The 13579-nt window shown below is 45.3% G+C and overlaps 2 protein-coding genes across 6 annotated transcripts in view; one reads left to right on the top strand and one right to left on the bottom strand.

Moving 5' to 3' along the window:
- LOC119979077 (ubinuclein-1-like) overlaps positions 1-12151 on the bottom strand; it is an 85569-nt gene extending 73418 nt beyond the window's left edge. For 2 of the 3 annotated variants that reach the window (XM_038821072.1, XM_038821073.1), the window contains exon 1: positions 11627-12151. In XM_038821072.1, coding sequence (XP_038677000.1) covers positions 11627-11932 — 306 coding nt within the window. In that variant the 5' untranslated portion in view covers positions 11933-12151. The remainder of the gene's footprint in view (positions 1-11626) is intronic. The other variant, XM_038821074.1, reaches the window with a different exon arrangement.
- Positions 12152-12371: 220 nt separating this feature from the next.
- The window catches only part of glyr1 (glyoxylate reductase 1 homolog (Arabidopsis)), a 43050-nt gene continuing 41842 nt past the window's right edge, over positions 12372-13579 (top strand). For all 3 annotated transcript variants that reach the window (XM_038819373.1, XM_038819372.1, XM_038819371.1), the window contains exons 1-2: positions 12372-12447; positions 12637-12673. In XM_038819373.1, coding sequence (XP_038675301.1) covers positions 12410-12447; positions 12637-12673 — 75 coding nt within the window. In that variant the 5' untranslated portion in view covers positions 12372-12409. The remainder of the gene's footprint in view (positions 12448-12636; positions 12674-13579) is intronic.

Here is a 13579-nt window from a genome sequence, read left to right as displayed (position 1 = left end):
ATACTATCATTGTTACTTTTTAAAGAAACATTTTTATTCTCCTCCGTTTTCATATTTTCTCCACTTTACAGCCACCAACAATAAACAATAATCAGTGACGAATATGTCAATCCCCATATCAATAACAACGACCCCATCCTCCCACCAAACCCCAAACATTACCGGCATGTTCACATAAACAAATGACAAAAAAGGCAGCAGGAATCACCCATAATCACCATTAACACACACCCCTCCCCCCAACCCACGTTTGATGTTATCCAGTTCTTGAAAATGCATAATGAATAACGCCCATGAATTGTAGAACCCCTCCATCCTTCCCCTCAGTTCAAACTTAACCTTCTCAAGCGTCAAGAATTCCAACAGGTCCCCCTGCCATGCCAGGGCACAGGGTGGAGAGGTTGCTCTCCATCCCATCAGGATCCGCCTTCGGGCGATCAACGAGGCAAAGGCTATAACTGCCTCCGCACCTGCTTCCAACCCCGGCTCGCCCGACACTCCGAATATGGTCACCCCGGGGGCCCGGGTCCAGTTTCACGTGCACCACTTTAGAGATTACCCCAAAAACCTCCCTTCAGTAATCCTCCAGTTTTGGACCGAACCAAAACATATGAACGTGGTTTGCGGGGCCCTCCCCGCAACCTTCACACACATCTGTTACCCCCTCAAAGAATCGGCTCATCCTCACCCTCGTGAGATGTGCTCCATATACCACCTTCAGCTGTATCAGCCCCAACCTCGCACACAAGGTTGAGGCGTTCACTCTCCGGAGCTCCTCACACCAGAAGCCCTTCTCCATATCCTCTCCCATCTATTCCTCCCACTTTGCTTTGATCCCTTCCAGTGGTGCCTTCTCCTCTTCCAAAATAGCTCCGTAAACTGCCGACACTACCCCTTCTCCAGTTGCCCCTGTCCTCAGCGGCTCCATCAGGAGGCTCTGTATCTCCTTTCTGGCAAAATCTCGAACCTGCATAAATCTAAACATTTCCCCCTACTCCAGCCCATACTTCGCTTCCAGCTCCTTCAATCCGACCCCCAAGAAACAAATCTTTTAGTGTCTTAATCCCCATCTCCTCCCATTTCCGAAAATTTCCATCCACCTCCTTGGCTCAAATCTGTGGTTCCCCGAATTGGCATTTCCCCTGACTCTGTCCCCAACCCGAAGTGTTGGCGAAACTGCCTCCAAATTCTCAATGAAGCTATTATTACCGGACTCTGAGTATTTCCCCAGGGCCATCGGGAGCGGCACTGTTGCTAGTGCTTTCAATCCTGACCCCCTGCACAAACTCTCCTCCATTCTGACCCACTGGGAATCAACCCCTCTGACCCAGCTCCACACCTTCTCCACATTCGCCGCCCAGTAATAATACATCAGGTTCGGAAGATCCAAACCCCCTGCCTGCCTTCCCTTCTGTAGCAGCACCTTTCTAACTCTGGCCACCTTACCTCCCCACATGAACAAAGTAATCATTCCTTCAACTTCTCTGAAGAATGCCGTTGGCAGGAAAATCAGCAGGCATTGGAAAATAAACAGAAATCGCGGCAACACGTTCACTTTAACTGCCTGTACCCGACCCGCCAGTGACAGAGGGAGACCATTCATCTCGCCAGATCAGCTTTCACTCTCCCCATCAGACTAAAAATGTTGTACCTGCGAAGCCCCCCCCCCCCACCCCAGGCGACCTGCACCCCCTGAAGTGAGTCCATGCCCTACGGAATGGCAGATCCCTCACCCCTGCCGAGACACCACAAAATACTCACTCTTGTCTGGATTTAGTTTGTACCCCAAGACAGACCCAAACACCCGAAGCAACTCCAATATTCCACCTATTGACACACTCGATTCCGACACGTATAACAGCAAGTCATCAGCATATAAGGACGCCCTATGCTCTGCCCCACCCACCCCCGCACTATTCCTTTCCATACCCCCGAACTTCTTAATGCGATGGCCAATGGCTCAATTGAGAGTGCAAACAGCAGGGGGACATAGGACAACCCTGCCTAGTCCCACGGTGGAGAGAAAAGTATCTCAAGCTGATGTTATTTGTGCAGACACTCGCCCTCGGCTCCTTATATAGTAGCTTTACCCAGTCCACAAACCTTGGTCCAATCCCAAACCGCTCCAGAACTGCCATCAAGTACCCCCATTCTACCCTGTCAAACACCTTCTCAAGAGTCCAATGCCACAACCACCTGTTTCCTTCCCCTCCGCCAGTGCCATAACCACGTTCAATACCCTTTGAAAAGAGCTGCCTCTCTCTCATAAACCCAGTCTGATCTTCACCTACCACCTTCGGGAGGCACTCCTCCAGCCTACCCGCCAGTACCTTCATCACTGTTACCTTTATTGAGATTCAGGACCCTGGTTTCAGAATCAACTACCTCACTATGCATATAAAAGCAAATTACTGCAGATGCTGAAATCTGAAACCAAAGAGAAAATGCTGGAAAATATCAGCAGGTCTGGCCGCATCTGTAGGGAGAGAAAAGAGCTAACGCTTCGAGTCCAGATGACCCTTTGTCAAAGCCCTGACTTTTGACAAAGGGTCATCTGGTCTCAAAAAAAGTTAGGTCTTTTCTCTCCCTGCAGATGCTGCCAGACCTGCTGAGATTTTCCAGCATTTTCTCTTTGGTTACCTCACTATCCACAATGATAAAGAATTCTATCATATTATGGTCACTCATCCCCAAGGGCTCTCTCACAACTAGATTGCCAACTAATCCATTCTCATTGCACAATTCTCAGTCCAAGGTGGCCTGTTCCCTTGTTAGTTCCTCAATGTATTGGTCCAGAAAACCATCCCATGTGCACTCCAAAATGTTTTCCTCTATTGTATGGTGACTAATTAGACCTACCCAATCTATATGCAGACTTTAAAGTCACCCATAAATCACAGATGTTCTGAATGTAAGCCTACTTGTGGCAATAAAGATTATTATTTTTTTTTTAAAATTTAGATTAGCCAATTATTTTTTTCCGATTAAGGGGCAATTTAGCGTGGCCAATCCACCTACGTTGCACATTTTTGGGTTGTGGGGGCGAAACCCACGCAGACACGGGGAGAACGTGCAAACTCCACACGGACAGTGACCCAGAGCCGGGATCGAACCTGGGACCTCAGCGCCGTGAGGCGGTTGTGCTAACCACTAGGCCACCGTGCTGCCCTGATAAAGATTATTATTATATATTATTCCCAACATTACTACTACAGTTTAGTAATAATAATTGCTTATTGTCACAAGTAGGCTTCAATGAAGTTACTGTGAAAAGCTACCTCACTATGCATATAAAAGCCACATTCCGGCACCTGTTTGGGGAGGCTGGTATGGGAATTGAACCCACGCTGCTGGCCTTGTTCTGCATTAGAAGCCAGCTGTTTAGTCCACTGTGCTAGACCCACCCGGTCGTCTGTATACCGCCCCTACGAATATTGTTTTACCCCCTGGCGTTTCTTAATTCAACACATACATATTCCACATCGGCTGTGCTCATATACTTCCTCTATATTGCATCAATATCTTCTTTAATCAACAATGCAACTCCATCACCTTTTCCTTCTTGCCTGTCCTACCTAAAAACTGAATCGCCCTCAATGTTTAGTTCCCATCCTTGGTCACCATGGAGGCATGTCTCGTAATCTCAATTATATCATACCCCTTCACATCTATCTGTGCAACTAATTAATCAAGGCTGTATTATATTTTATTCTGAATGCTTTGAGTGTTCAGGTACAAAACCGTCCTTTTAACGTTCCTTGACCCGGTCCTACTATTTTTTTTATTGTGCCCTTAATGTCTCTGCCTATCACTGTTCCAATTCTCCTTGTTGCCTTTCTTGTTCTTGATTTGTCCTGCTGTGAACCCTTAGTGGTTCCCACCCCCCTGCCAAATTAGTTTAAACCCTCTCCGAATGCTCTGACAAGAACCCCCCTCCCCCCGCAAAGGACAGCAGACCCGGTTCTGCCCAGATGTAACCCCTCCAGTTTGTACTGGTCCTACCTCCCCCAGAATAGATCATGGGATGCTTACAGAATCAGTCCCATTGCCCCAGGAATCTGAAAACCTTCCCCATACACCACATTTTCAGTCACATATTCATCCTATATGTCCCACTGTTTATGCATAGACTAGCAGGTGGCACTGGTAGTAATCCTGAGACAACCACCTTGGAGGTCCTACATTTCAATTTGCTTCCTAACTCCCTGTGTTCTACTTTTAGGACCTCATTTTTAAAAAAACCCATGTTGTTTGTACCAATGTATACCACGAGAATTGGCTGTTCACCCTCTCCCTTCAGAATGTCGTACAATAAAGCTACTGTAGGTCAGCAAGAAGAGGGGCGATAGGCAAAAAGGATTTGGTATGGTTGGTATAAAAGCAGAATTTTGGATAAGCTATTTTTACAAGAGCATGGAACACAGCAGAGTATTGAACTAATTGAACCTGGGAGGTGATAAAGGCACAGATGAGATTTTCAATGCCAGATGGGATGAACGTTCCATCTCTGCACTTTATTAGTAACGCCAATGAGATACCACCCAGTTAAAGCAAAATATTGGTAGGATTGTTTAATTTCTTGATTAGTGAAAGTATATTAACATAATTACCAAAGGACTAAAGAGCAACTCAATACTACTTTAAACCACATTCATTATTACTGTTAAGGGTCCATGTAGGTTGGTTGTTAATATATTGGGGTTATTCAATTTTGTTTTGACTATCAATCACCAGTCATGGAATAGATTCACAGGCCATTAATTTTTATAACACATTCTCTCGATCTGTGAAAGCTGCTATTTATAGTGGGCATTTTTTTTACTGCCAGCTAGAGCCTCAAACATCAAGGTTGTTAATACTGTTAAAGAATACAATGGAAACAATGTCCACACAGAACCTTCAACATAAACTACACAATTAAGCTTTGAAGCATTGAAGTGTAATTGTCTTACTGGAACTCTGAATGCAAACCCATACATTGGTTCAATTCTGAGCACAGCAATGCTGGCTTAGCTAGTTAATCATTTTTCTTGTATCACAAAATAAATTCTCTTTGTACTCAACTTCTTACACACAAACACACCAATTCTTCCAGTGGGCAAATGTAACAGGTTCTAACAAAATGTACTACAGAAACAGAGGGTATGCTATGTTGTTTTAGCAAAATAAACAAACATTGGTAAGCATAAATATAGCTTAATATATATATTTCCATGACATGATTATAATAATATTGAATTGAAATACTAATTTAGTCTTGTGAATTTATTTTGTGCCTGTGTACAGAAATCAACATGAGAAATGTGACAAATGAAAACAAATATGCTAAACAATCAAAATCAATTGGACACAATGGTAAAAAGATCAGAAAGGGTGTCTTGTGGAAGGGCAAGGAAAGAAACAGAGGAATGGGGAGAGGTGAGAGTCAGAGATAGTGGAGTGAGAAGTTGAAGTGGAATGATGAAAAAAGGATAGCGATTCATATCTTACAATTCAAGTATTGAGATTAGCACAATTTCACTTTCAAAGTCATACTCCTGAGCTTACTGTGTTTTTATTGTTCTATTTTGCTTATGGGAAATAGGCGAACACTAGGACAGAAGATGCCTCACCACCACTGTGAAAGATACAGCTGCCATGTCCAGCCAAACAAGAACACTTCTATTCACAAACTTGAGAACAATGACTATAAACTATTTGAAGTGGGGAGGGGGAGGAAAGAGGAGAAACCTTCCCTCATGGCAAACTCAATGTTTCTTCACAACAAGGGTCTAAAGAGAAATCTATTAATCCACGTTTCCTACTTTCAGTTTTCCCGTGAGAGCAGCATTCATCAGGTTAGCACAATTTCTGTGTAACTCTTGGCTTGATATCTCTGCTACAAAATGCACGTAACAAAATCATGGGAGCAATCCACTGTGATAATCACTTCATGACACAGAACGATAAAGAATCACCTGACATTAAAACAGATTAAGATGCATCACAAATTATGAAATACGGAACTTTTATTAACTCAAACATAGATCACATTTCTGATTTATTTATTTATTTATTCTGCAAGAGTGAAGAATAAAGGGAGCTATTGTAAAATCTCTTCACACATCTTCTCTACGGAGTAGTACCACACTCCTGTATGCTTCATCCAATGCCTGATTCTATGTATTTGCATTGTGTATTTCTCATGTATGGAATTACCTGTCTGGACTGTACGCAGAACAATACTTTTCACTGTATCGCAATACACATGACAATAAACAAATCCAAATAGCCATTAAAATTAAGGATTGAATTGGGCTATTTTAAATATTTCAAATGGTCACATAAATATCTGATGCTAAACCCAAGGAAAAGTATATACAATGCATTATTAAGATCCCAGACCCCAAAAGTGGCTGGGATACTGGACCAAACCCCAATATCTTATTTTATAAAACTGCACGGAAAGAATGCTTCACTCCAGAAGTAATTGCAGGAAGAAATAGGGATTTGGTATTTGAACTTTATTATTAATACAATATTAAATTATTTAACATCACACCCAAAAATAGGTTACAATTACCCCATAAACAATACTACTCAATAGAGTATATACAAAATACATTCAATTACCATCTCTCTATTCCCAATTAAACAAGAAGAAAGGAAAGATACAGCTCTCAACCCACCCCACAGCCCAACGGCACAGAGTAATAGGATTTCCACAACAGATTTGGCTCCTGTTAGAACCTCTGCAGACTCTGGCTGGATGTCTTCAAAAAACAGTTTCAACTGTTTCTTTTCAGCCTTTCCCTTGTCCGGAGACAAGTCTGCTCTGCTTTAAATACTATTATATATATAAAACTATCCTACTGCGAGTGCAAAAGACCTTGCGTGTGGACGAAAAGGTTGCCAGATGAGAACTTACCTCCAACGCTTTCTCAAAATGTCTAAATAGCTTAGATCCACCCAGCAATTGCATCATCTCCCCAAGCTGAAAACAAATTTACTCTCCAGGCTGAAAACACATGTACTCCCCAGGGACTCCCACAGTCTGCATTTACCTAGACTGTTTTTTTACTCTGGTCAATTTCACCTCTGGCTCCTAAAAGCTTTATGGTCTTGCAAAACAACATTAAAAAAAGGACTGCTGTAGTCAAACTCTCTAACCCAGGCTGTTAACCCTTAAATTGACAAATGTTTATCTATTATATCTAAAATCCTGCATTTGTCACACCACACAGAATGAAATGTCCAAACACAGAATTTGCAATCTCCTCACAATTCCATAAATCAGAAAATCAGAAACGTACCAGGAATTTTATCCACAAAAAGTAGTTGAGCAGATGGCAATGCAGGCAAGTTATATCACTTATCAAAAATAATCAGAGTTCAACTTATTAACACATGTAAATTAAGTATCACGAATGAATTTTGTACTTTAATAAGATCCAGCTATTTATCTGCAGCAGGGAATCTAGCATGGAGAAACGTTCGAAGGGCAATCCATCAAGTGAACTTATGCATGAGACAACTTCTGTTAACATATCTGAATCTGGTACTATGAAATGAACTTGCAACAGGAATTCAATGGCAACTGTACCAACTCCACTCAATATGCAATACTGGTCACTTACTTCAACGTTTGCCAGGGTAATATTGATAAGACCAGGATCAATAAGTAGAACCCATCTCCACTCCCATCTATACATAAGCTTGTTTGCCATTATGTTTCTGGTAAATGAATTCCCAATATGAAAATAGATTTGTATTTGGAGAAGGAACAGGAGCTCTTAATTAAAATATTTTCTCCAGGCAGCTGAACTGCATTCATAGAATGATTTGATTTGAGCGGTGACAACCTCATTATGTCAACCAAAACCTTTCTCTTCTTGTCGCATTCAAGGATCTTCTAGTCAGACTGCCATTCTTTGCGTCAGCAGCGAATATGATTATGACAAAACAGGAGTGTGTAAAATGTTGTAAGGATGAGACAGGTGGTTAAAAGTAGAGTGTTGGGAGCTAGAATGAGAGGTGATGTATAGAAGATATTATGAAAGAGATTTAAAGGATGGGGCAGGAGAAACCTCTTCACAGAGGCTATGAAATTCAATTCCGGCATCTGTGGTTAAGAGAGAAATTGTCAGCATTTGGACTGGATGGGTAAGCAAAGGAAAAGGTGTTGAAAGGACATGAGAAAAGGCTGGGTAAATGTGAATAGAATGATATACTCGCATGGAGGATTAACACTGCTAAGGACCGATTGGGCCACATTTTCTATTTAAGCAGTCTAACTGACAGCCATTATATTATATATATATAATGTAACTGTCATGAGAATGTCACTTTAAGAAATGTTTGGCTGCTCATGTTACTGCAGTGATGTCAGAGTGTGGGTGGAGCTAAGCTCTGGCTCTGTTTTTTAGTTTCACTTTGAGAAAAGCTTGGGTGTGTCTGTGTCTTTTTGGTTTTGTTTTCAGGGTTGGAGCTGAAGTCAGACAAAGCAGCTGCACTGCTGTTCTCTCTGCCATGAAAAGACTTTCTCTAGATCATTTGGTGAATTCAGAATTATAAATGTTTTCAGTAGTGACTTTCACCTGATGTGCTTCTGTTGAAGGTTATGTTTTTTGTAAGTCTTCTGGATGTTAAAACGACAGCATAAGCATTACTTAGTGTTGTAGTCTTTGGGGGTTGTATTTGAATTAATGGTTGCTAAGATGTTCACTGTATGTTTTAAAAAGGTTAACTTGAGTTCATAGAATAAACACTGTTTTGCTTTACAAAAATACTTTTCGATTTCTGCTCTACCGCACCTGTAGAGTGGGCCGTGGGCTCCCCATACCACAATCTAGGGGCTGGTTTAGCTCACTCAGCTAAAATCGCTGGCTTTTAAAGCAGACCAAGCAGGCCAGCAGCACGGTTCGATTCCGTACCTGCCTCCCCGGACAGGCGCCGGAATGTGGCGACTAGGGGCTTTTCACAGTAACTTCATTGAAGCCTACTCGTGACAATAAAGCGATTTTCATTTTAATTTCTATTAAAAGTTGTGGGTCAGGTGAACTCGATGATACACTTTGAGGTTCTCTAAACCCTGGCTCAGGTGAGCCAAAGCTGATTGCGGTCACCAGTCCATTTGTGATTAGTGTTGTGCCTCAGAAAATTCAATTTTTGCAAGAAGATATAAGCATTTGCTGTTGCTGTATTTAGATCCTGAAATAATGATTTGGCCTGTCTGCAAAATAGATTTTTGGGGAAATTATAGTCAGATCTACAGCACAGAAAAGGCCCTTCGTCCGATTGTGTCAGCGCCCGTCAAAAACATCCACCCAAGTATGCTAATCCTTTATTCCAGCAATAATCATCTCTATTGTCACAAATAGGCATACATTAACACTGCACGTTACTGTGAAAAGCCCCTAGTCGCCACATTCTGGCGCCTGTTCGGGTACACAGAGGGAGAATTCAGAATGTCCAAATTACCTAACAGCACGTCTTTTGGGACTTGTGGGAGGAAACCGGAGCACCCGGAGGATCTCATGCAGACACGGGGAGAACGTGCGGACTTCACACAGACAGTGACCCAAGCCGGGAATCGAACCTGGGACCGCGGCACTGTAACGCTACAGTGCTAATCACTGTACTACCATGCCACCCCAATAGAGTCATAGAGGATTCACAACATATGTGGACTCTCAGATTGTTGGCAAAAAATGCCAATTCATTGGTTGAGGCCACTGACGCTAATGGAGTATGGCATTGCTCATAAATCAACCTCCATTACATACATTTTAAAAATTAAATTGTGTTTATGTGCACAGTAGCTAATATAAATCCAACTTTCCTCCTGGTTTGCAATAGTACAAATTTCCAAAGCAAATGATGGAAATAATCAAACCTTAACAGATGAAAACTTGCCCGATTATCGTCCCACCCACGACATACTGAAAACTGATTTCTAAAGTATTTGCCATTCTACCTTGCTTCAAATAAGACCTGAGTATTTCCATGTTTAATTCTGTAAAATGTGTAATTGAGTAAATTAAAGGGAAAAAAGTATTATGACAATTCGGCTGATTAAGTCTTTTAGGTGTTCCTTTTTTTCAAAATTGTGAAAGCAGCAGCAATTCACGGAGCAGAAATGCCTCCGAAATTGTGGAAACCTTGTATTTGTCATTTTTTCTCAACAGCGCTTCATTTTTTAAGAGTTTGTTACCATGGTATGCAGAGCAAGAACCAAAACGGAGAATGCACTAACATTGTTTCATTCCCCAAATATCACAATCAATTCTGAAATTTTATAGTTAAATTTCAACTACTACTCCACTTTTAAGCATCTTTTTACAAGGAAAATACAAATTTAAGATTGAACGTTTACACTGCAAATAGCATTACCCTGCTGCTCCACTTACAGCATTCATACACACAATAAAATTCACTCTACTGAAGCCAAGTAAGATGGCTGGGTACCAAACTCCAGCTGCATGTACGTTACTGCTATAGTATGGTATGAAGCTTAGCAAGGCTCAGGATGAAGTCAAGAGAAAGCTCTAACTTAACTCAGTTTCATAGAACTTACAGTGCAGGCCATTCGGCCCATCGAGTCTGCACGGCTCTTGGCAAGAGCACCCTACCCAAGCCCACACCCTATCCCCATAACCCAACCCAACACTAAGGGCAATTTTGGACACTGAGGGCAATTTAGCATGGCAAATCCACCTAACCTGCACATCTTTGGACTGTGGGAGGAAACCAGAGCACCCGGAGGAAACCCACGCACACACAGGGAGAACGTGCAGACTCCGCACAGACGGTGACCCAGCGGGGAATCGAACCTGGAACCCTGGCGCTGTGAAGCAATTGTGCTAACCACTATACTACCGTGCTGCCCGAACTCCAGTCAGACAAACTTGATTTTAGATTTCCAGTCCACTTTTACTGTCACCCCTCACCTCATCGGGACATATCTTGTTCCTTCTGCTACTTTGGTTGTCCAACCCATTAGGAACTAACTTAGGTAAACAAAACTTTGTTTTTTTTAATTCCCAAAGCACAATCTCATGAATTTAGACAGCATTTGAGTACGAGTATTGCAGTTTCGATCATTAAAACGACGTTTTGTTACGTGCAGACAAAAGTATTTGACCATGGGACACATCGTTTTGGAGCTGATGCATTTTTTCCAGTTTTCTTGTTCAAACCATATTATTTCAATCATTGTTGACGCCTTAAATCATTGAGTGTGAAACCGTTGCGCAGTAAACAAGCGCCTTTGAAAGAAAACACTGTGGGACGCAGAATATTAATGTTACCACTTCATCTGTGCAAAGGGGGGGGGGGGGGGGTGGAGGATTAGTGCTTGAAACGCACCTTTGAGCCGCAAAAAATTATGAATTAATGGGGCAGCTCAAAACGGTACCAAGCGTGGTTTCCAGATTACGTCAGGCAGATCGGATGTGTGCACGACCATCTGTCCAAAAGACAACACTGGCCGAGCAGGATTAGCAAAACAAGTCGGTGCAAACTCACGGCAACTTAAGTAGGTGAGAGCCGAGCTAATTTTAATTCGGCGCCCGGAGAGCTGGTGAGACTTTGCACCTCTTTTGAGTCAGTGGTTTCTTTTTAAAAACAAAACACAAATTAAGATTACCGGGGGGGTGGAAGGTTCCAGATCGGCTACACCTCCGTTAACTTTACACCCGCACACTCTGGCGGGCCCCAGGGCAGAGCTCACCTTCCGCACTCGCATCAACTCGGGGTAAAAGAACTCGGGGCAACTCTTCTCACTCGACTCGGAGAGAGCCAGCGTGTGGCGCGACGTGACGGCCGATATCTCCCCCTTCACCAACAGCACGGCGGCGGCCTCCTCCTCCTCCCCGTCGTCGTCCTCTCTCTTCTTGAGGAGAGGAGCGGAGACGGGCAACGTAGTCAGGGACACTCGTCGCGGTTCGGCCATGTTGCGGCCGGCTGCGCGCGGGACCCCCTCTCTCTCTCCCCCCCTTCGCCTCGCTCCTTCACCCTCTCCCGGTTCGACCAGCTTCTCTTTTGTTTGCTGGGCGGCAGTTGCGAGGAGGGGGGGTGGGGCGGGCGGAGAGAAGCCGCGCCGCCGAACAATCACAATCCCTTCAACAGCAACAAAAACAAACCCGACAAACTTCGGCGGCCGCCGCCATCTTGCCCAGCAGCCGCGCATGCGCGCGCGCCCTCTCTCCCATCGCCTCCTCGGGCCACGATTTTAAAAGTTTTTTTTTTCACTATCTCTCACCCCACACAAAAAAAAAAATCAAACAATTATTCCTGCTGCTGGAAACCGGCATTCGCGTGCAAAAAAGAAACACGATTAAATCTGAGGGCGTCGACCTCTGACCTGTGAGGATCACGTGGGAGGGCGTTGGGCGGGAGGGAGGGAGATGGACGGGCGGCTCTGAGCAAGATGGCGGCGGCCGGTTTGCGGGTGGGCGATCTGGTTTGGTAAGACACGGCAGCCTCTCCCCGCCCGCTGGTTTTCAAAACTAATTTAAACGCGATCGCTGCGCGGTTATTTTTCCCCCTCAGCCCTGCACACCGAGTCGCTCTCTTCTCTTCAAAACAAAAAGGAAACATTTTGTTATGTCTTTCTTTTTTTTTCTTTGGTGACATCTCGCTTTTCTCTTCCCTCAGGGGGAAGCTGGGTCGGTACCCGCCCTGGCCCGGAAAGGTGAGTCTTGAAAGCCGGCGTGCTGGAGCGTTTTGACCTGTTGCATAGGGTGGAGGAAATGGGTGTAGGGTTTGTGGAAGGCTACATGGGTGTGTGTGTGTGTATATACGGTGGGTGGTGGTGGTGGGATGTGGGGAGGGGGCTGGTGGGGTGTTCATGGTGGGTCTGGAAGGGGCGGGGTGTTGGTGGGGGTTGTAGGGCGGGGTGGTGGGGGTGTGTGAGGGGAGGTGGGTGTGTGTGGATGGGGTGGGGTATTCATGGTGGGGTGGGGTGTTGGTGAGTCCGGATGGGGTGGGGTGTTGGTGGTGGGTCCGGATGGGGTGGGGTTTTGGTGGTGGGTCCGGATGGGGCGGGGTGTTGGTGGGTCCGGATGGGGCGGGGTGTTGGTGGTGGGTCCGGATGGGGCGGGGTGTTGGTGGTGGGTCCGGATGGGGCGGGCTGTTGGCGGTGGGTCCGGATGGGGCGGGGTGTTGGCGGTGGGTCCGGATGGGCCGGGGTGTTTGCGGTGGGTCCGGATGGGGCGGGGTGTTTGCGGCGGGTCCGGATGGGGCGGGGTGTTTGCGGCGGGTCCGGATGGGGCGGGGTGTTGGTGGCGGGTCCGGATGGGGCGGGGTGTTTGCGGCGGGTCCGGATGGGCCGGGGTGTTTGCGGCGGGTCCGGATGGGGCGGGGTGTTTGCGGCGGGTCCGGATGGGGCGGGGTGTTTGCGGCGGGTCCGGATGGGGTGGGGTGTTGGTGGGGGTGTGTGAGGGGAGGTGGGGTGCTGGTGGGGGTGTGTGAGGGGAGGTGGGGTGCTGGTGGGGGTGTGTGAGGGGAGGTGGGGTGCTGGTGGGGGGGTGTGAGGGGAGGTGGGGTGCTGGTGGGGGTGTGTGAGGGGAGGTGGGGTGCTGGTGGGGGTGTGTGAGGG

The sequence above is a fragment of the Scyliorhinus canicula genome, chromosome 15 (genome assembly GCF_902713615.1).
Source record: "Scyliorhinus canicula chromosome 15, sScyCan1.1, whole genome shotgun sequence".
Classification (NCBI taxonomy): Eukaryota; Metazoa; Chordata; class Chondrichthyes; order Carcharhiniformes; family Scyliorhinidae; genus Scyliorhinus; species Scyliorhinus canicula.
This window is presented reverse-complemented; position numbering and strand designations above follow the sequence as displayed.